General features: G+C 39.3%; 1 protein-coding gene and 1 pseudogene across 2 annotated transcripts in view; one reads left to right on the plus strand and one right to left on the minus strand.

Moving 5' to 3' along the window:
- Positions 1–24,452, plus strand: part of WDR64 (WD repeat domain 64) — a 122,095-nt gene that overhangs the window by 87,787 nt on the left and 9,856 nt on the right. For both annotated transcript variants that reach the window (XM_043485765.1, XM_043485764.1), the window contains 5 exons: positions 4,264–4,369; positions 11,503–11,561; positions 14,808–14,917; positions 19,395–19,583; positions 22,250–22,355. In XM_043485765.1, coding sequence (XP_043341700.1) covers positions 4,264–4,369; positions 11,503–11,561; positions 14,808–14,917; positions 19,395–19,583; positions 22,250–22,355 — 570 coding nt within the window. The remainder of the gene's footprint in view (positions 1–4,263; positions 4,370–11,502; positions 11,562–14,807; positions 14,918–19,394; positions 19,584–22,249; positions 22,356–24,452) is intronic.
- Positions 10,412–11,356, minus strand: LOC122452276 (annotated as a pseudogene).

Raw genomic sequence — 24,452 nt, forward strand, 5'->3', positions numbered from 1 at the left:
GTCTGAGTGTCTCCTGTGGAGGCAGCAGTGGACTGCTGCAGGGGCAGGGGCTCTGGGTGCAGTCAACCTGGGTATGGCATAAGCCCTCTTGGAGGAGGTCGCCATTAACCCCGCCACAGAGCTGCCAGATCTTACACAGGACTGGGGAAACAGACACTTGGAGGGCACAAACAAAACCTTGTGCACACCAGGACCCAAGAGAAAGGAGCAGTGATCCCACAAGAGACTGACCCAGACTTGCCCATGAGTGCCCAGGAGTCTCAGGTGGAGGCGTGGGTCAGTGGTGGCCTGCTGCAGGGTTGGGGGCACAGAGTGCAGCAGTGCCTGCATGGGACCTTTTGAAGGAGGTCACCATTATCTTCATTACCTCCACCATAGTTTGGCCTCAGGTCAAACAACAGGGAGGGAACATAGCCCACCCATCAACAGGAAATTAGATTCAAGATTTAGTGAGCATGGCCCTGCCCATCAGAACAAGACCCAGTTTCCCCCACAGTCAGTCTCTCCCATCAGGAAGCTTCTATAAGCCTCTTATCCCTATCCCACAGAGGTCAGATAGAATGAAAACCATAATCACAGAAAACTAATAAAACTAATCACATGGACCACAGCCTTGTCTAACTCAGTGAAACTATGAGCCATGCTGTGTAGGGCCACCCAAGACGCATGAGTCATGATGGAGAGTTTTGACAAAACATGGTCCACTGGAGAAGGGAATAGCCTACCACTTCAGTATTCTTGCCTTGGGACCCCATGAAGAGTATGAAAAGGCAAAAATATAGGACACTGAAAGATGAACTTCCCAGGCTGGTAGGTGCCCAATATGCTACTGGAGATAAATGGAGAAATAACTCCAGAAAGAATGAAGAGACGGAGCCAAAGCAAAAACAACACCCAGTTGGGGATGTGACTGGTGATAGAAGCAAGGTCTGATGCTATAAAGAGAAATATTGCATAGGAACCTGGAATGTTAGGTCCATGAATCCAGGCAAATTGGAAGTGGTCAAACAAGAGATGGCAAGAGTGAACATCGACATTTTAGGAATCAGTGAACTAAAATGGACCAGAATGGGAAAATTTAACTCAGATGACCACTGTATCTACTACTGTGGGCAAGAATCCCTTAGAAGAAATGGAGTAGATATCATAGTCAACAAAAGGGTCTTAAATGCAGTACTTGGATGCAATCTCAAAAACTGACAGAATGACCTCTGTTCGTTTCCAAGGCAAACCATTCAATATCACAGTAATCCAAGTCTATGCCCTGACCAATAATGCTGAAGAAGCTGAAGTTGAATGGTTCTATGAAGACCTACAAGACCTTCTAGAACTAACACCCAAAAAAGATGTCCTTTTCATTATAAGGGATTGGAATGTTGAAGTAGGAAGTCAAGAAACACCTGGAGTAACAGGCAAATTTGGCCTTAGAGTGCAAAACAAAGCAGGTCAAAGGCTAACAGAGTTTTGCCAAGAGAACGCACTGGTCATAGCAAACACCCTCTTCCAACAACACAAGAGACGACTCTACACATGGACATCACCAGATGGCCAAAACAAAAATCAGATTGATTATATTCTTTGCAGCCAAAGATGGAAAAGCTCTATACAGTCAGCAAAAACAAGACCAGGAGCTGATTGTAGCTCAGATGATGAACTCCTTATTGCCAAATTCATACTTACATTGAAGAAAGTAGGGAAAACCACTAGACCATTCAGGTATGATCTAAATCAAATCCTTTATGATTATACAGTGGAAGTGAGAAATAGATTCAAGGGATTAGATCTGATAGACAGAGTGCCTGAAGAACTATGGACGGAGGTTCGTGACATTTTACAGGAGACAATGATCAAGACCATCCCCAAGAAAAGGAAATGCAAAAAGGCAAAATGGTTGTCTGAGGAGGCCTTACAAATAGCTGGGAAAAGAAAAGACATGAAAGGCAAAGGAGAGAAGAAAAGATATACCCATTTGAATGCAGAGTTCCAAAGAATAGCAAGGAGAGATAAGAAAGCCTTCCTCAGTGATCAATGAAAAAAAAAAATAGAGGAAAACAATAGAATGAGAAAGACTAGAGATCTTTTCAAGAAAATTAGAGATACCAAGGGAACATTTCATGCAAAGATGGACACAATAAAGGACAGAAATGATATGGGCCTAACAGAAGCAGAAGATATTAAGAAGAGGTGGCAAGAATATACAGAAGAACTGTACAAAAAAGATCTTCATGACCCAGATAATCACGATGGTGTGATCACTCACCTAGAGCCAGACATCCTGAAATGTGAAGTCAAGTGGGCCTTAGGAAGCATCACTACAAACAAAGCTTGTAGAGGTGATGGAATTCCAGTTGAGCTGTTTCAAATCTGAAAAGATGATGCTGTGAAAATACTACACTCAATATGCCAGGAAATTTGGAAAACTTAGCAGTGGCCACAGGACTGGAAAAGGTCAGTTTACATTCCAATCCCAAAGAAAGGCAATGCCAAAGAATGCTCAAACTACTGCACAATTGCACTCATCTCACGTGCTAGCAAAGTAATGCTCAAAATTCTCCAAGCCAGGCTTCAACAGTACGTGAACTGCGAACTTCCAGATGTTCAAGCTCGATTTAGAAAAGGCAGAGGAACCAGAAATCAAATTGCCAACATCTGTTGGATCATCAAAAAAGCAAGAGAGTACCAGAGAAACATCCATTTCTGCTTTATTGACTATGCCAAAGCCTTCGACTGTGTGTATCACAATAAACTGTGGAAAATTGTTAAAGAGATGGGAATACCAGACCACCTTACCTACCTCCTGAGAAATATGTATGCACATCAGGAATGGAACACGTCAGGACCTGGACATGGAACGACAGACTGGTTCCAAATTGGGAAAGGTGTACATCAAGGCTGTATATTGTCACCCTGCTTATTTAACTTATATGCAGAATACATCATGAGAAATGCTGGACTGGATGAAGCAAAAGCTGTAATCAAGATTGCCAGGAGAAATATCATTCTCCTCAGATATGCAGATGATACCACCCTTGTGGCAGAAAGTGAAGAAGAACTAAAGAGCCTCTTGATGAAAGTGAAAGAGGAGAGTGAAAAAGTTGGCTTAAAACAGCATTCAGAAAACTAAGATTTAAATAACATGATCCTATTAATGATGAATACATCATTAAAGACTGTAAGAACACTGAAATGTGGAATATACATGAAATTTTAGCTTTCCAAACTACTGGAAGAAGTTGTTACATTATATTGAGGGTCCTAAACACTTTACAACAAAGGGATAACTTTCATTTACTGAAAGATTTTAAGTGATTTGGGGGTGGAAAGTAGGGCAGGGGGTTTGAATTAGGTGGACAGAAATGACAGAAGAAAGGATCTTGAGTAGACTGATGATGGTGAACAGCAAGGGAGGTGGCATCACTTCTAAGATTCCTTTCTAGAGGGAAACCCAGAAAACAGCAAGTTTTGTATGGCAGTTAGGGGGGTTCAACAACACAGAACAGCATACTGTCAGCTGTATAAACCTCCAACTTGATCAGTTGATTCTAATTTATTCATAAGAAACTCTTGGTTTGAAAATGCTATGAAATACTGTAAACAATAATTTTCCCTGAAACGATCCAAGTATCGGAGCAGTGATGTTCCCCCCTCCGCCCGCCCAGTAGGTAAATAACAAAAGTGTGAGAACAGTAGGAGGAGAAAATATTATATCCAATTAAATCTCAGGAAGCAAGTAGCAGATTCAAACTTTTTCTTCCTATGTTTTTACTTTTATTCTTCAAGTAAGTACAGAAATGTACATGGCTTACACTAAGCACTGAAAAACAGTCTGCCAAATTTGAATCTCTTGCAATCTGTTTTGTACCAATATTCAAAAATAGATATTTCTGAAAGGACAAATACAATATTCTGACTTAAAGTAAGTGAGAAACACTTAAATCTGAAAATCATGTTTATTTAAAAGGAGAACATATCACTGGAAAGGGGTTGAGGAACTGCATGCAGAGGGTTATCAGAAGTGACAGAAAACAACCTACAAGTATAGAGGTGATCTGCAGTAATAAGAGTCTAGATGGCTATAATTAACAGTTGACCCCACTTTTACTAATATTTAGTTTCAAGGAAATAAGTCCCTATAGATAGTTTCAAATTATTTTTATTACAAAGAAATCATGTTATAATTAGTAGATAGCTCTTGGAATAAATTATCTATAAACTCAACTCCAATACTGATGTTTATTTAATTTATTATCATATTTTATACAGGGAAGACTACTGAAAGATATTCTACCTTTCACAAAACATGCTGCCATTTCTCTGACATCGCTGTTCACTGATTCATGTGCAAGAATACTACTGACTGGAAATATGGGTAAGTCACTGCCGTAATGAAGTTGGCCACAGGTATCTTAACAACCTACATGATATAAAAATGGATATAGGATAACACCGTGACATTTGTTGAAACAAAAGGAAGGATGCCCAAGCTGCCAAATAAACAGAAGAATGAAAGGATGTCAGTTCAGTTCAGTCGCTCAGTCGTGTCCGACTCTTTGTGACCCCATGAATCACAGCATGCCAGGCCTCCCTGTCCATCACTAACTCCTGGAGTTTACTCAAACTCATGCCCATAGAGTCGGTGATGCCATCCAGCCATCTCATCCTCTGTCGTCCCCTTCTCCTCCGGTCCGCAATCCCTCCCAGCATCAGGGTCTTTTCCAATGAGTCAACTCTTCGCATGAGGTGGCCAAAGTATTGGAGTTTCAGCTTCAGCATCAGTCCATCCAATGAACACCCAGGACTGATCTCCTTTAGGATGGACTAGTTGGATCTCCTTGCAGTCCAAGGGACTCTTCAAGAGTCTTCTCCAACACCATAGTTCAAAAGCATCAATTTTTTAGCACTCAGCTTTCCTCACAGTCCAACTCTCACATTCATACATGACCACTGGAAAAACCATAACCTTGACCAAATGGACCTTTGTTGGCAAAGTAATGTCTCTGCTTTTTAATATGCTGTCTAGGTTGGTCATAACTTTCCTTCCAAGGAGTAAGTGTCTTTTAATTTCATGGCTGCAATCACCATCTGCAGTGATCTTGGAGCCCAAAAAAACAAAGTCTGACACTGTTTCCACTGTCTCCCCATATATTTCCCATGAAGTAATGGGACCAGATACCATGATCTTAGTTTTCTGACTGTTGAGCTTTAAGCCAACTTTTTCACTCTCCTCTTTCGCCTTCATCAAGTAGCTTTTTAGTTCATCTTCACTTTCTGCCATAAGGGTGGTGTCATCTGCATATCTGAGGTTATTGACATTTCTCCCAGCAATCTTGATTCCAGCTTGTGCCTCCTCCAGCCCAGCGTTTCTCATGATGTACTCTGCATATAAGTTAAAGAAGCAGGGTGACAATATACAGCCTTGACGTACTCCTTTTCCTATTTGGAACCAGTCTGTTGTTCCATGTCCAGTTCTAACTGTTGCTTCCTGACCTGCATACAGGTTTCTCAAGAGGCAGGTCAGGTGGTCTGGTATTCCCATCTCTTTCAGAATTTTCCACAGTTTATTGTGATCCACACAGTCGAAGGCTTTGGCGTAGTCAATAAAGCAGAAATGGATGTTTTTCTGGAACTCTCTTGCTTTTTTGATGATCCAGTGGATGTTGGCAATTTGATCTCTGGTTCCTCTGCCTTTTTTGAAACCAGCTTGAACATCTGGAAGTTCTTGGTTCATGTATTGCTGAAGCCTGGCTTGGAGAATTTTGAGCATTACTTTACTAGCGTGTGAGATGAGTGCAATTGTGTGGTAATCTGAGCATTCTTTGGCAGTGCCTTTCTTAGGGATTGGAATGAAAACGGACCTTTTCCAGTTCTGTGGCCACTGCTGAGTTTTCCAAATTTGCTGGCATACTGAGGGCAGCGCTTTCACAGCATCATCTTTCAGGATGTGAAATAGCTCAACTGGAATTCCATCACATCCACTAGCTTTGTTCATAGTGATGCTTCCTAAGGCCCACTTGACTTCACATTTCAGGATGTCTGGCTCTAGGTGAGTGATCACACCATCGTGATTATCTGGGTCATGAAGATCTTTTTTGTACAGTTCTTCTGTATATTCTTGCCACCTCTTCTTAATATCTTCTGCTTCTGTTAGGTCCATACCATTTCTGTCCTTTACCGAACCCATCTTTGCATGAAATGTTCCCTTGGTATCTCTAATTTTCTTGAAGAGATCTCTAGTCTTTCCCATTCTGTTGTTTTCCTCTATTTTTTTTTCATTGATCACTGAGGAAGGCTTTCTTATCTCTCCTATTTCATTCCCAGCTCTGTATTTAAAGCAAGACACATGATTTCTTCTGTCTATAATTGGGTATAGGACTGTTGTTCACTTGCTCAGTTGTGTCCGACTTTTTGCGACCCCGTGGATTGCAACATGCCAGGCTCCCCTGTCCATCACCATCTCCCACAGCTTGCTCAAAATCATGTCCATTGAGTCGGTGATGCCATCCAACCATCTTGTCCTCTGTCATCCAACCATCTTGTCCTCTGTCATCCCCTTCTCCTGCCTTCAATATTTCCCAGCATCAGGGTCTTTACTAATGAGTCAAGTCTTTGCATCAGGTGGCCAAAGTAGTGGAATTTCAGCTTCAGCATCAGTCCTTCCAATGAATATTCAGGATGGATTTCCTTTAGGATTGATTGGTTTGATCTCCTTGCTATCCAAGGAATTCTCTCAAGAGTCTTCACCAACACAACAGTTCAAAAACACAAATTCTTCAGCACTCAGCCATCTTTATGGTCCAACTCTCACATCCATTAATTACTGGAAAAACCACAGCTTTGACTATACAAACATTTGATGGCAATGTAATATCTCTGCTTTTTAATATGCTGTCTAGGTTGGTCATAGCTTTTCTTCCAAGGAGCAAGCATCTTTTAATTTCATGGCTGCAGTCACCATCTACAGTGATTTTGGAGCCCAAGAAAATAAAGTCTATCACTGTTTCCATTGTTTCCCCATCTATTTGACATGAAGTGATGAGACACAATGCCATGATCTTCATTTTTGAATGCTGAGTTTTAAACCAGCTTTCTCACTCTCCTCTTTCACTTTCATCAAAAGGCTCTTTAGTTCTTCTTCACTTTCTGCCATAAGGGTGGTGTCATCTGTATATCTGAAGTTATTGATATTTCTCCCAGCTTGATTCCAGCTTGTGCTCTAGGTAAGTGGTCACACCATTGTGGTTATCTGGATCATTAAGATCTTTTTTGTATAGTTCTTCTGTATATTCTTGCCACCTCTTCTTAATATCTTCTGTTTCTGTTAGGTTCATACCATTTCTGTACTTTATTGTGCCCATCTTTGCATGAAATGTTCCCTTAGTGTCTCTAATTCTCTTTCCAACTCTATTGTTTTCCTCTATTTATCTGCATTGTTCACTTAAGAAGGCTTTCTTATCTCTCCTTGCTATTCGTTGGAACGCTGCATTTCGATAGGCACATCTTTCCTTTTCTCCTTCATCTTTTGCTTCTCTTCTCTTCTCACATATTTGTAAGGTCTCCTCAGACAACCAGTTGGCCTTTTTGCATTTCTTTTTCTTGGGGATGGTTTGATCACCACCTCCTCTACCATGTTATGAACCTCTGTCCATAGTTCTTCAGGGATTCTATCAGATCTAACCCCTTGAATCTATTTGTCACTTCCACTGTATCATCATAAGGGATTTGATTTAAGTCATACCTGAATGGTGCAGTAGTTTTCCCTACTTTCTTCAATTTAAGTCTAAATGTGGCAAAAAGGAGTTCATGATCTGAGCCACAGTCAGCTCCCAGTCTTGTTTTTGTTGACTGTATAGTGACTCCATCTTCAACTGCAAAGAATATAATCAATCTGATTTCGGTATTGACCATCTGGTGATGTCCATGTGTAGAGTCGTCTCTTGTGTTATTGGAAGAGGGTGTTTGCTATGACCAGTGCGTTCTCTTGGTAAAACTCTGTTAGCCTTTGCCCTGCTTCATTTAGTACTCCAAAGCCAAACTTGCCTGGTCCTCCAGGCATCTTTTGATTTCCTACTTTTGCATTCCAGTCCCCTATATAATGAAAAGGATATATTTTTTGGTGTTAGTTCTAGAAGGTCTTGTAGGTCTTCATAGAACCATTCAACTTCAGCTTCTTCAGCATTACTTTTTGGGGCATGGTTTCTGCTTTGGTTCAGCCTCTTCATTCATTCTGGACCTATTTTTTCCATTGATCTCCAGTAGCATATTGGGCACCTACCAAGGGGAGTTCATCTTTCAGTGTCACATCTTTCTGCCTTTTCACACTGTTCATGGAGTTCTTAAGGCAAGAATGCTAAAGAGGTTTGGCATTCCCTTCTCCAGTAGACCACGTTTTGTCAGAACTCTCCACCATGGCCCATCCATCATGGGTGGCCCTATATGACATGGCTCATAGTTCCTTTGATTTAGACAGGGCTGTGATCTATGTGATCAGTTTGGTTCACTTCCTGTGATTGTGGTTTTCACTCTTTCTCCCTCTGATGGATGAGGATTAGAGGCTTGTTGAAGCTTCATGGTGGGAGAGACTGGCTGTGGGCAAATCTGGATCTTGTCCTGGTGGGCAAGGCCATGGTCAGTAAATCTTAAATCCAATTTTCTGCTGATGGGTGGGGCTGTGTTCCCTCCCTGTAGTTTGGGCTAATGGCATAATGGTGACCTCCTTCAAAGGGACTTATGCCAGCACACATTGGCTCCACAAACCCTTTAGTCAGTGCCCCTGACCCCGCAGCAGGCCACTGTTTACCCACGCTCCACCAGAGACTCCGGACACTCACAGGCAAGACTGTCTCAGTCTCTTGTGGGGTCACTGCTCCTTTCTCCTGGGTCCTGGTGAGCGTAAGGTTTTGTTGTGCCCTCCAATAGTCTGCTTCCCCAGTCCTGTAGGAGTTCTGTACAGGACTCCCACTCCCTTATTTGCATATTGGGAATAATGTAAAGATTTTATTTATAACCTTAAAAGGGTTATGTTGCATTGACCTTCATTCTAAAGGGAGTCATGCATGAGAAGAAAGGGATTATTTGTTCTTTATAGGTGACTTTTATTGTTATAACCAATATAGTTGGTCTTAATTCTTTCATGTAACACTATTCTTTTTTTTTTTAATGCTTCCTTTCTATTTCCTCTCTTCTTTTGAATTAAGCCTAAGCTTTCTTTTCTTCTCTCAAGCTTAGCCTACATTACCCTTCTTTTTACCACAGCCAACCCTTATTTCTAATGTAATCTTGAGATCTGCATCCAGATATTGCTATTATACTAATATTTAAATTTTATGTCTCCTCTTTTAAAAACTAATTTTTCATTTCAAAAGTTGCCTTACAAAAGTCTCAATGTATTATTTTGTATTAACAATTACCGGAGTCTTCTGGAGAGTGTAGAAAATAATTATTTATGTTTGCATTCAGTATTACCAGTAGATTTACAACATTTATTTAAAGCTATCTTTATTTAAATAAACTTATTTACAAAATAGAAACAGACTCACAGAGACAGAAAACAAACTTACGGTTACCAAATGTTAAAGTGGGGGAGGAGGGATAAATTAGGGTAAATTAGGAGCTTGAGATCATCAGATACAAACTACTATATATAAAACAAACAACAAGGTCCTACTGTAGAGCACAGTATGCAATAATGGAAACAGTGACAGACTTTATTTTCTTGAGTTTTTTTTTTTTTGATTTCCAAAATCACTGTGGATGGTGACTGCAGCCATGAAAGCAAAAGATGCTTGCTCCTTGGAAGAAAAGCTATGACAAATCTAGACAGTATATTCAAAAGCAAAGACATCACTTTACCGACAAAGGTCCATCTAGTCAAAGCTATGGTTTTTCAAGTAGTCAAGTATGCATGTGCGACTGAACCATAAAGAAGGCTGAACACTGAAGAATTGATGCTTTTGAACTGTGGTGTTGGAGAAGACTCTTGAGAGTCCCTTGGACTGCAAGGAGTTAAAAAACCAGTTAATCCTAAAGGAGATCAATCCTGAGTATGCACTGGAAGGAGTGTTGCTGAAGCTGAGACTCCAATCCTTTGACCACCTGATGTGAAGACCCAACTCATTGGAAAAGACTCTGATGCTAGGAAAGATTGAAAGCAGGAGAAGAGGATGACAGAAGATGAGATGGCTGCATGGCATTACTGATTCAATGGATGTAAGTTCGAGCAGACTCCGGGAGATTGTGAAGGACAGGGAAACCTGGTGTGCTGCAGTCCATGGGGTTGCAAAGAGTTGGACACAACTGAGTGACTGAACAACAACTATACAGCACAGGAAACTATATTCAACATCTTGCAGCAAACTATAATAGAAAATAATCTGAAAAAGGTTATACGTATATAACTGAATCACCTTTCTGTTCACATCACAACATTGTGAGATTTCATTTTGACACTGCCAACACATAGCTTGTCACATTACTCCAATATCTGGTTTTCACTTGCAGACCACTTGTAATATCAATCTTCTGGCAGGCTTTAACTGGTCTATTAGTGCCTGGGGACACAGCTGGGTCTGTGGCTCCTACATGAATAGCATCATAAGGGGCTTCTTCAGCATACTCCATCTTCCACCCCCCACAAGCAGCTGCAGTCTTCCTGGAAACAAAAGCACTGGATCATCCTTTCCAACATTATTTACTGAATAGTTTAGGATAAAGTGTCTGCCTGCAATGCGGGAGACCCGGGTTCGATCCCTGGGTTGGGAAGATCCCCTGGAGAAGGAAATGGCAACCCACTCCAGTATTCTTGCCTGGAGAATCCCATGGACAGAGGAGCCTGGCGTGCTACAGTCCATGGGGTCACAAAGAGTTGGACATGACTGAGTGACTTCACTCACTTAGTAGCTCTTTAATGTAATCAATTCCTATGACTTTTCCACTAGACCCAACCATACATGCAAAACATGCAGTTTAAGGGCCCCACTTCCATCTCCTACAGTTTTAGCTCCTTCATGCAGCTGATCAAACAGAAGTTCTAGTACATATGCATGCATATGTGGAGTACTAATTGTTGCTTGGAACCCCATAGATTGTGAAGAATCCATATAAAGGTTTCATTTTGCATAGTGAGAGCAGTCTGAGGCCAACATTACTTCAAATGCTTTGCCTTGAGGATTCCGTTTCTGTGGAGATTGTGGACTAGCTCTGAGGGGTTGGCACCACCAGATTTCCAGGCCATCGCTAAGAACACTTGGAGTAGGTACAGAACCAGTGCAGCAATGGTGCCCTGCGGTGTCTCCAAGAGTGAGACCGCCTCCCGCATGGTCACCGCCCTGCTCAGGTCCTTGCTGTGGCTGCTGCGGCAGCACTACACCTTTCAGATACTATTTTACTTACCATTTTAAACGCTTGAATCAAAACAACTTGATCAAAATGAGTCTGAGTAGTACTAATAATTACTTAGACAAGAGAATATCTAATTAAAAATTCCAATGTTTAAATTTCATACAGAAGGACACGCTATCCTTTGCAGCATCAGTTCCTTCTTGGAATCACCTCATGATGAAAAGGTAAGAACTTCAGCTTTAGTTTAACTAATAAATCAAGACATTTACTGAGCATTTCTCTGTGCCAAATGCCACAAAAGATAGAAATACAGAACAAGACTACCTACTCTCAAGTCATATGTGATACTACTGAAACTTAAGCTACATGACAAATAACAGTGGTCTACTGGAGAAAATAGGGGATGAATGAGTGAGTTAGCAAACAAGCCATTGTTCATTCTGCATCTACTTCATGTTTTGACTTATTTGTTAGAGTGTGCCCAGAGCTTAAGAGCATCATACATCATGCAGTCCTCCAGTCATTGCCTTTATCTTATACAACTTCATAGAAGGAAGTTTCATAACCTTTCCTAGAAGCCCAACCTGGTACCCAGACATTATTATTTTCAAGAAACTCTTCCCCTCTAGTCTAAAATTATCCTTATGATTAAATATGTTATCCTATTTTTAGTGTTAATGCAATGTAAATGTCACCATCCTTAGTTGATAACCATTTAAATATGTACTTCCTGGGACTTCCCTGGTAGTCCAGTGGTTAAGATTCCATGCTCCCATTGCAAGGGGAGCAGGTTCAAACCCTGATTGGGGAACTAAGATACCAGATGCCTCGCAGCATGGCTAAAAAAAAAATGCACTTCTTGTGTATGTGTGTGGATATGCCAATATATCTACATATATTATAATAATTCAAAACTAATTAAAGACTATAGCAAGGAAGCACTATTTTATCATAGGCTTATTTCCCTGTAAGTTAATACTTCAAATCCAAAGCCAAATAGTAGCTTAAACAGCAATGTTTTGTTTTTGGATTACAGGTATTAATATTAATGCGTGGATACATAGATTAGGATGGGATTCCTTGCAGAGTGTTTTAGAATGCTTATTGTTTCAAACATTATCTCATTTGGTCTACAGAGTTTTTGTTTCCAAGAACCCATTATAGCTTTTATAAAGTTCAGATACTTAGCTTCAGTATGACTTTCTTCAGTTTGCAGAAGGGAAATCAGAAAGCATCTTGCCTGGGATCACATCATAGTTAATGATGAAGACAGAGCCAGAACCAGGGTTCCTGTCCTCTAATCCAATGCTCTTTCCACATGTAATACATACCACCAGCAAATGGAAAGCACTAAGTTTCAACTTACTGTATCAACTATATGGCATGCTGTGAGAGGAACAAAAACAATCATATGCTTGAATCATGTATGAGAAGAAGGCTATCTAATTGTTTTCTCTTACTTGTGATAATTATCAATATTCTCATATTAATTTTAGCAGATAAAAAATACAATTCAAAATCTATATTTTCGCAAATGGACTTCCTACAGACTGGCAACTGAGACCTTTCAAAATTCAGAGAAAATATTTAAAACAAAAGTATGTGTTGATATTGAATTAGAATAATAGTGGGATTGATTTTTAAAAGCATTTTCACCAACTGAAAAGAAGAGGATCTATTTTAATAACATATCTAAATTCTTCCCTATCCAGCCTCATTTCAATCTTCTCTTTATTTGAACAATGTGATTTTCCAGTTTGTATCTGGCTGCCTATTTATAAATGCACAATGGACTCTATGCCTCATTATTACATACACTAATATGTACCATGCATTAAACAAGATTCAGTTATGGATTACAACTACAGTGAAAACTTAATAAGTCAGTCTATAAATCAGAGGTTAATCTGGTTCTCTTGAGACAATACTGTTTAAAGATGATCCATGAAAAAAAAAAAAAGATGATCCATGGAATATCAGAGGCCTAAGAGATACAGTAGTCAAAATCTATCTACATAAAGACAAATAATATATCATATACTCACATGCTTACAGAAAAAAAGTTTTATTCCGTGTTTTTTCTAATTACTGGTTGTAATACACTAGGGGGAGTCATAAAATCAATTTAATAAGTGGCAAGCAGTTCTTTTGTGAAAATAGAAGAGAATGGAGTGGAATGAAATATTGGGTTAGCCAAAAAGTGTGTTTGGGTTTTTCTATATCATCTTGCAGAAAAAGCCAAACAAACCTTTTGGCCAACCCAATACAACAGAATAGAACAACAGACAGTATCAATTGTGCATTATACACAATACAGATTAAGTATCCTTTGTGAAGGATACTGAAACTTGTTTCAGATGTATGTGCAGGTACCGCATGTGTTTACTGGGTCATGAAGTAAAACGTATTTCTTACTATAGACATGGTCCATAATAATGAAATCCTTGCCTTAAGAGAATTCCGTCCCAAGGCAGAGAAAGAACCTTTGGGCAACCAATGTTCTTGAAAAGCTTTGAGAAAATAAGTAGAAGGATGTAGATTTTACCCTGGTTCTCTAAGAATAGGGAACTGAATCAGGTCAAGAGATATTGGAAGAATTGTGCCTAACTTACTATGTTAAAGTCTAAATGAATTTGGGTCTCACAGAACTCTGTGCTGCCAGAATTCTAGCTCCCACATAGATGACCAGCAAGAAGAAAGGTCTTAGTCTGGATTCATCAGTGACAGAGAGGGAACATGTTTTATGGGGATATTACTACAGAATAAGTCTCCCAATTGACAACTCTAGCTCACATGGTTTAAAAATTTCTTCTGGAGCCCCTTTAGAGGCTCTAAACTTGAGGATAAGTCACATCCTGAAGTGTTAAGATGTCTTTGCAAGAGAATGAGCTGGGTCCAATCCTTTTGTTAATTCTTTGTGGTATGTAAGTAACATATATATCCCACAATCACCACCAACACCCCCCCACCCCAAAACAAACAAAAAAATAATTAGCAAGGGATCTCTGGATAAAACTTGGAAATAGGAAAAGTCTTCTTGCCAATATCCCCTTTGGTCATCTTTTAACTCTGCTTCCTCCTTCTCCTGATTATATTATATATAATATTACTACATTATATTGTATAGTCCCCCCACAACCATTCTCCTAAGGATTTTCTTTCATCTAGTCTTCTACTAGTTTTCAACTAAATGAATTGCTAATCATCAGTTAAATGATAAGCTGCTAAAGGTGTAAGATATTTCCTGTCCCAGGGATATGCATAGATTAACAAATATCTAAAAATAGAATTTTTGGTACCTCAACAAGCAATAGAAGAGATAACTGGGGTGGGGATTTCACTGTCTTGCACAGATGTCTACACCATTCATTCATTAGCTTAGCTCTTTAATGATTAATGTTTTTGTTCAAGATTGTATTTGGATCAGTATGTACTTATTAAAAGAGATATGCTTTATTGTTGCTGTCTAGAAATTCAAGCAGCTTCTTGCCTGGCGTGCTCATTCATTAGAAATTGTTCAAATAATCTATGTAGAAGAGAAACAAGTGGTACTTACTGCCTCCATCGATGGTTCAGTAAGGTATGGACCTTCATATCGTGAATTCAGGTTGTATGAGGTAAAGGATTTTAAGCTAAACTTTGAGCATATACCATAAGTGGAATCTTGATTAGCTGGTTAAAACAAGTAAAGTGAGTGATGAGTGAAGTCGCTCAGTCGTGTCTGACTCTTTGCAACCCCATGGACTCTAGCCTACCAGGCTTCTCCATCCATGGGATTTTCCATGCAAGAATACTGGAGTGGGTTGCCATTTCCTTCTCCAGGAGATCTTCCCGACCCAGGGATTGAACCCTGGTCTCCTGCATTGTAGGCAGGCACTTTACCGTCTGAGCCACCAGGGAAGTCAAAAAAAATAAAAGGTGGCACTAAAGGGCTTTGAGAAGGTGGTCACTGATTTGTAATTTTCCACTCAAGAAAATGAGATGCCATGCTCATCAACACTAAAAGGTATACTTTCAATACAAGTGTTCTTGTAGACTTATTTTAAAATCATTAAGCAATATGGGTAGCTCAGAGAGATAGACCCAAGCCCAGGGAAGACTACAGGATACACAGGATGAGAAGTCATTACAAAATATAGGAAAGAACAACTAATACTGAGAAAAGTGAAAGTGAAGTAATTGTTTCAATGAAAATGTAATTGACATTAAAAGTCTACTTGTTTTTGTGGTTCTTTTCTCCCTTGGTTGCTCCTCTTACTTCAGAGGGGTGAGCACAGTGCTACAATTGGAGCAAACAGATGATTTACTAGGGCTGTAATCAATTATATTCTCTAGAAAGCCTCCCCTTAGGATCAGCTTTTTTAAAAACTGAGGTTTTAAATAATATTACATTAGTTTCAGATATACAACATATGATTCAAAATATGTATATATTGTAAAAGGATCATCTTAATAAGTCAACACTTGTCACCATACATAGTAATACACTTTTTTTTTCCTTCTAATGAGGACTTTAGAGATCTACTACTTCAGAATTAATAACTATAGTGGCCATGTTCTAACAAGTCTACTTGTTTTTAATTGCCTAGTGATGCTAAGCACAAATACATAAAATGCTAAAAATACATACACACATATATATACACACACACATAAAGAGAAAGGAAATTTCATGACCATTCTTGAGACAAATTGCTACATGTAATTCAAACCATATTTCAAAAAGATACATGCAAGCCAATGTTCATTGCAGCACTATTCACAATAGCCAGGACATGGAAGAACCTAAATGTCCACTGACAAATAAAGAAGATGTAGTACATATATACAATAGAATATTACTCAGCCATCAAAGAGAATGAAATAATGCGTTTTGCAGCAGTATTGATGGACCTAAAGATTACCATACTAAGTAAAGTCGCACAAAGAAAGACAAATACCATATGACATCACTTACATGCAGAATCTTAACAAAAAAAAAATGATACAAATGAGCTTATTCACAAAACAGAAACAGACTCACAGACTTAGAGAATGAGTTTTTGGTTACCAGGGAGAAGGGATAAATTGGGAATTTGCCACTGACATGTACATAGTGCTCTGTTCAAAATAGATAACCAACAAGGACCTAGTATATAGCACAAGGAACTAGGCCCAATACTCTGTAATAACCTGGGGAAAGAATTTGGAAAAGAATATATACATGTACATGTGTAACTGAGTCACTCTGTTTTAAACCTGAAACCAACACAACTTTGTTCATCAACTATACTTCAATATAAAATAAAATTTTAAAAAATTACATTAAAAAATTATGATAATGAATTGGCCTCTTAGGGGCATAAAGGTAGGTAAGATCAAGGGAGATAAGGAGGTTTCAAAGTGTTTTCAAGAGTTTAAACATAATGAAGATGAAAAGGAAGAAATATTTTATGTTGTGTGAATGACCATGGTCTGAAATTCAGAAGACCCTAGCTAGCTATATGAGCTTGAGCCTGGTGATTCAGATAGGGACCAGACCATATAGCATGTAGCAGACACTGTTCAGGATATGGATCTTCATCTTGAAATAAATAGCCACCAAAAAATATTTAGTGGGTGAGTAACATAAGTAGAGTTTATATATAGCTCAGATGGTAAAGAATCCGCCTGCAATGCGAGAGCCCTGGGTTCGATCCCTGGATCGGGAAGATCCCCTGGAGAAGGGAACGGCTATCCACTCCAGTATTCTTGCCTGGAGAATTCCATGGGCAGAGGAGTTGAGTGACTAACACTCACATAATTTGAGATATGTTTTAAAAATAATAATGTGTGAGGTATGGATTTTGGAGCAGCAACACTGGGAGCACAGAGACCAGTTAGATGTCACTGGTGAATACAGTGGTGTGAACTCAGGGAGTGGTAACTGTGCTAGGAATAAATATTTTGGATTTGAGAACTATCTAGGAGGCAAAATCCAGAAGACATAAACTTTAACTGAAAGAGAAGGTAAGAGATAGATGTCAAGAATGATTCCAGGCATTATAAAACTAGATGAATACTAGTGTCATTCACTGATAAAAGCAGCACTAAAAAAGGAAAACATTTGGAATATGGAAAGATGAAAATCTTTCAGAAATACTGAGTTCAAGATGAATCTTTAGGATAAGATCTTATTTGAGGGCAAACAGAGCTGCTTTCTCTGTCAAAGAGATCTATTGTTTTATTCATAGGAAAAATGAACTGACATGAAAATTACATTTAATTATTATAGATGTTTTCCAAAACTCTGTCCCTTGAGTCTCTGCTCCAGCTTATTTTCAGTTGTCATTAGAAGTGTTAATTGTGCATTATAATGTACACACACACACACACACACACACACTCCCCACATGTTAACATGTGTGCACACCTCTATCATTTATAAGCTTTTCCTGCTCAAACCAGTTATCTGTGGCATGGAGAAATTACTTTTACAATTCCTTCAAGTGAAGCTATCCCTAAATACTCAGTTCAGAAAACCTAGCTCTATGAACAGCTTTCTCAGAATACAGTTCTTTTCACAAATAAGTCTTTCAGCTAATACTCACTGCCACTTCCTAAGTGTAAGTAAAGTCGCTCAGTTGTGTCTGACTCTTGGCGACCCCATGGACTGTATGTAGCCCCTCAGGCTCCTCTGTCCATGGAATTCTCCAGGCAAGAATACTGGAGGAGGTTGCCATGCCCTTCTCCAGGGGATCTTCCCAACTCAGGGATTGAACCCAGATCTCCCGCACTGCAGGCAATTCTTTACCAACTGAGCCACCAGGGAAGAATTTAACACTTTAAATCTTGTTTGTCAAAAAGATTGACTTTATCATAGGAAAAAGCATAATAAAGGCTTAGCTTTGGGATAGAGGATAGAGACGGGTCCAAATCTATAAAGATTCAAATCTATATCTGACTCCTAGAAAATCAGGCTGAGAGATAGGATTAGTCATTTGGGAACATTGCACATGAAGTAGGAAACACCAGAAAGCAAGAAGACCAAAAGTTACTTCAGTCCTTGCCTCCAGCAGAATGAATTTAGAGTTGTCCTGAAGCTAGTCCCTCACCCCTCTAACTTCTGTGTTAAGAGGGCTTGTCGATTTCACCTTGGTCAAGTCTCTGGGAAGTCCATAGAAATGTCTACGTAGCTCTGGGGAATTAAAGTATGAAAGGAAGGGTACATTCTCAGGACAATGTCAGGTGTGAGGACCCCTGACTGGATTCCTCTGTTTACCTCCTCCTCAGTGCCTAACTCTTCGAACTGGGATACCACTTAGACTTTGTAGGATCTACTCTTAAGCCATTTAGATTATTCTCCTCCTGGGCCACTGAGGTAGGCACATTATGATTGTTTCCATCACTTGCTACTTTGAGCTTGAAATCAAGACATAAGTGGAAGATCTGTCAGACATTATTTTATTTGTGTCTTATTTCCATAAGACATAGGGCACATACTCTTGCTAATGACATTCTGTATGACTTTAAACCACGTGGGTTATTTAGAAGGTCCTCTTGGAGTGAAATAATGCATATGTATAAAGAATCACTTCTTTTGCCACCTTACTGCAGAACTCAGTTGTAAAAAATAGTATGGCATTTCCATATCAGTAGAAAATGCGGATGGCAGTTGAAATGATTTTGGTAAGAGTGAAACCATTAGTAGATGTCTCCTCCCATAAGTTCTGTTGATGCTGATACAGAAATTAGACAGCTGAGATACAGCCCATTCTATAGTCTAATTCAACTGATGAGTCAATATAAGTTGAATGAGCACTACTATTTTGGGAAAAATCCATTTCTAGTCTTCTGAGTTTAATAAGTGGTTATCATAAGTATAGATTTAAAATGACATTTCCAAAATTATTGTAGATTAGAATTCCAACTGGTAAAAATGTTTATGTTATGATTAGCTCCACATATTTAATAGGTAGAGTTCTGGACTTGACTTTAAAATCCCTGCTGGGCTAAGAAAAATCTACATAAATGACCTAAACAGAGTAACTTCCACTGAATTCCAGTTACTTTCTTCTCCCTACTTTGCCTTTCCCCAGGCTCTGGCATGCCCTCAATGGTCATTACTGTGGATATTTTGGACAGCGAAGGACCTTTGAATTATCACAGACAAGCGATTTTATTTTGCCTTGTGATGTTACTGAATATCCCATAGAAATAAAAGAAGAAAGCAAATTCACAGAGAAAAAGCTAACATATGAATATCCTCTGGTATTTGACCGGCAAAGGTAAGAGCATGTGGTATTCTTCAGGTGAGCAGATGAAATTAAACTATGATACTGTCACACTGTGCTGAACATGGAGAATTCAAAGATGAAAAGCCCAGAACTTTTCAGTGATTTTGCAAATGAGGGAAAGGGAGAAATAAGTAAACAAAAGCTATAATTTGGTATAATAGTACCTCTAGGAACATGAGTTCTTAAAATAATCACAGAAGCGAAGACAGGATTTAATGAAACAAAGATGAAGGAGGCAACTGCCTAAGCATACACACTGAATAGTGAAAGACCATGTTATAGTCTTTCAAGGCTTGGAGAAGAGGGAGCAAGTAGTGAGGATATAATATCTTGCATAATATAAAGCAAGAAAAGTCTATAGGGGCCAAAGCACAATAAGACTTTTAAGGCCCAACATAAGGATTTTTATGAAATCACTATGATACAATACATAAGGGGAAGAGGAGGTCTGAAGAAAAAGATGGTGAATTTGGTTTTGGACAGATTTAAGTCCGAGATGTTTGTGGGACTTCCAAATGGAGACATTTAATGAGCAGAGAGATCTGTCTGGAGCTCCCCAAAGAGGTCAGACCTATAGGCAAAGGTTTTGGTGTCATCAGCATAGGAGTATTTTCAATCTGGATAGGTCACTCAGGTCCTGTGTACAGAGCGAGCAGAAACAGAAAACTGAGGAAGAAATCAAGAAATGTTCTGTAAAGAGCAGACCAAAGAAAAGAAACCAGTGAAAAACATTAAGAAGGAATAGCCAATAGGTTGAAAGGAAATCCAGAAACAAATGGTGCGATGGAAATCAAGGGATGAGAGGAAGAAAAGTGAGAGGACATATTTGTAGAATGTGGTGGTGAAGTCACATAGCACAATAGAAAAGTAAACAGTGGATCCAGCATGTCTGTCAGCTGAAAGGTCACTAATGATTCTAGAGAGGGAAGTTTCAAAAAGTGATGGGTAAAAATTGCATCATCATGGTTGAGACATAAATGGGAGATGTGAGGTGACGACAGCATAGATTACTTTGCTAGGAAGTCAAATAGCTGTAGGACTGAAGAAGAGTTTGTTTCATGAGTTTGCTTGTTTGTGAGGGAGACTTTGAGCATGCTTAAAGGCATAGGGGAGGGAGGACAGTCCCCCAGTAAAGAATAAAATACTGGTGAAAAGCTGTTTTATGCTTTTGCAAAGCTCAGTCCTCGTTTTGACTGTGGCTGAATATTTGTCATAATGGAAGCGACTAGTGCTCATCTGAACTTTCATCATCAGCAAAGCCCAGCCCTAAATGGTAGATGTCTAAACATCTAGCCTTCATAGGACTAGACTACCTAGACTGGTAATATCCAGCAGATCACTCCAGTATTCTTGGCCTTCCCTGGTGGCTCAGCTGGTAAAGAATCTGCCTGTAATGCAGGAGACTTGGGTTCAATCCCCTGGTTGGAAAGATCCCCTGGAGAAGGGAACGGCTACCTACTCCAGTATTCTGGCCTGGAGAATTCCTAGACTATCCATGGGGTCGCAAAGAGTCAGACACGACTGAGAGACTTTCACTCACTCACTCATTCACTCAGAACTGGAATAACTGACAAGATGAGTGCAAAGTGGAAAGAATCAGAGAAGACTGTCTAAGATGGGGTCTTTTAGGGATATCCTGAGTAAGTCAAGGCTAGGGAGACACAATGCCATCATCTAGTCCAAAAGTTGGTAGAACAGTTGTAAACAGGAATTGAAGCTAAGAGTCATAAGCCACACAGAACTTGGTTCAAAACAGAAACAGTTGCAGAACAATTAATGAGGGTTCCAAATGATTGCCAAACCACACTGAAGTGTTCAAGGTTTGTCTTCGCTGGGCAGTAAGGAGCACTGGGGAAGACATCTGGCTAAAATATAAGAAGTGTGATAGTGGAGCCAAGATTCATCAGGATATGGCAGAGTTCACCAGGCAAAGTTGATGAGTCTCCTTGGGTAACTGCTGAGTCTTGAGAATCCATGTATCTCAGTACTTAAAACATGATATTCTGATTTGTTGATATGCATCTTCTTCACTATTCTCTTGAGTTCCTTAAAGACTAGGAGCATATTTTATGTATCTTTATATATCCAATTCTTAGTTCAGTGCTTAGCACATAGTAGGCACTCAAAAGATACTGTCGAACAAATAATGATTAATGGAGAAGTTTACAAGCAGAGGCAACAGATATAAATGATAGATACGAAATATGAAACAGTATGATATATTTGGGATAGGTTAAAGTAGGATATATGTTTACATTTTGTTAGAAGACAACATATGTTTACATTTTCAATACTTAGTTATGACTTTTAAAATATATACATAAGTAAGTTTTAACTATAGTGCAAGTTTGACCTGAGTCACAAAAAATCAAGCATTAGTTTTATACCAGAGATTTCTGTGTTTTTTTCCCCCAGTGGCTATTAATGAAGTTAACTTCATGGAATGCTGAGGTTTAGTAGAAATCTTGATGATTTCTTTGGAGGGAAATCTGGGAAGTGAAAGAAGAGTTAAGTGCAGAGGTCACATCATTAGGACTGGTGCCATGGGAGCCAGAGAATTTGGAGGCCCAGACAAAGGACATGATGGATACTTGTTGAGTAGGCGTAGGTATGTTCTTAACCATTTTTTAAATATGTGTGTGTATCTTTTTATGCAGATGGCAAAAAATGAGCTCGATGTCTTTGCTCTTCAAACGTACCCCTCCGAAGGCCTTTGAAGTGGAACACGATTTCAAGTTTTTCAAGTCTCTTTCTTCTCCTAAGGTAGCTTTAAAAAACAAAACAAAGTCACTTTGCTTTTGTTTTTCTGAATTTAATATGTCCAGTGTATTAGTTTCCTGTTGCTCTTGTTACTTGTCAATAGAAACTTGGTGGTTTAAACCATACAAATTAGTCATTTCGCAGTTCTGTAGAAGTCTGACTGGCATCTCACTGGTGTCGCCAGAGCTGTGCCTCCTTCTGGAGCCTCTAGGCAGAATCTCATATTCCCTAGTTTGTGGTTCCCTTCCTTCACCTTCAAAGCCATGAAATCCCATTCTTCTGTGATCTCGTCTCTCTGACAAGTTGGAAATGTTCTCTGCTTCTAAAAACTCCTGTGACTAGATTGGGCCCACTTGGATGATACATCTCAAGTTTCTTAATGTTAGCCACATCTGCAAAGTCCCTTTTGCCAAATGAAGCAATATATTCACAGATTTGGGGTGGGAGGAATAGTTTGTGAATATCCTTGGTTGCCATTATTCTGCCTATCACAGATAGAAAAACTTTTCTTCACACAGAATAGGAGAGAAATGTACATTGCAATTTATTCTATTTCAATTTCTAAAACTTCTAAAAAATGAATACAGCATGAGCCTTTAGGCTAAGGTCTAAACGCTTTCAAGTTGTGGTGCTGGAGAAGACTCTTGAGAGTCCCTTGGACAGCAAGGAGATCAAACCAGTTAATCCTAAAGGAAATCAACCCTGAATATTCACTGGAAGGACTGATACTAAAGCCACCTGATGCAAAGAATCAACTCATTGGAAAAGACATGATGCTGGGAAAGATTGAAGGCAAAAGGAGAAGAGGGTGTCAGAAGATGAGCTGGTTAGATTGCATCACCAACTTGATGGACATGAATTTGAGCAAATTCTGGGAGGTGGTGAAGGACAGGGTAGCCTGGCGTGCTGCAGTCCATGTGGTCACAAAGGGTAGGACACAACTTAGCGACTGAACATCAGCACCACCAGCAACTGGAATTAATTAATTAAAAATGGATTTCCTCAAGATCTTCCATAATACAAACCAAATTTACCTCTGATTAAAACTTATCTCCCATTTCTAACCTATAGTTGTCCAACCCTCTATGCTGCTGCAGCTGCTGCTAAGTCGCTTCAGTCGTGTCCGACTCTGTGCGACCCCGTAGGCAGCAGCCCATGAAGCTCCCCCATCCCTGGGATTCTCCAGGCAAGAACACTGGAGTGGGTTGCCATTTCCTTCTTCAATGCATGAAAGTGAAAAGTGAAAGTGAAGACGCTCAGTTGTGTCCGACTCCTAGCAACCACATGGACTGTAGCCTACCAGGCTCCTCTATCAATGAGATTTTCCAGGCAAGAGTACTGGAGTGGGGTGCCATTGCCTCTATAAATCAGACTAATTGTTTTTTCCTGAACATGTCTCTCAGTCTCCTATCCCTACAGTCCACCTGGGCTACCCCTGCCATATCCATCATCTCTCTCTGTCAAAGTCCATCCTACTTTGCCAACTGACAAAGTATTAGTATCCAGTATAGGAAAAAATCAATAATCAGAAAAGATGGTCCAGTTTAAAAAATGGTCAAATGCTTGGATACTTCACAAAAGAAAAAAAAAAAGTAACTGAAAAGATGCTCAGCCTCATTAGTAATCATGGAAACACACACTAATAATATAGGTAGCATTTTATACCCACCAGATTGGCAAGTATCAAAAAGTCTGACAATCGGTGTGCATTTAGAACAATCAGAACACTAATCTGCTGGTGGAAGTAGTGTAAATTGCTAGAATCACTTTGGAAAATTATGTGATAGGCATTATCTAGTGAACTGAAAACAGGCATACTCTACTAAATATCAACAGAAATTCCTAAACATGTGTTTAGGAGGCAGGAACAAGACAGCTCATAGCAGTACTATTTGTAACAGCAAAAATCTGAAAGCAGCCTAAATGCTCAAGAGTACAACTGGTAACTAAATTATGGCATATTTATAAATTGAAATACTATGGAGCAGTAAAAATAAATGAACTCGAATAACACGTACCTACACGAGTGGATGTTTGAAACATACTACTGAATAAGACAAGTTGTGCATAAGAATATATACATAGCCATTTCATTTTGAT

The sequence above is a fragment of the Cervus canadensis genome, chromosome 13, assembly GCF_019320065.1.
Source record: "Cervus canadensis isolate Bull #8, Minnesota chromosome 13, ASM1932006v1, whole genome shotgun sequence".
Classification (NCBI taxonomy): Eukaryota; Metazoa; Chordata; class Mammalia; order Artiodactyla; family Cervidae; genus Cervus; species Cervus canadensis.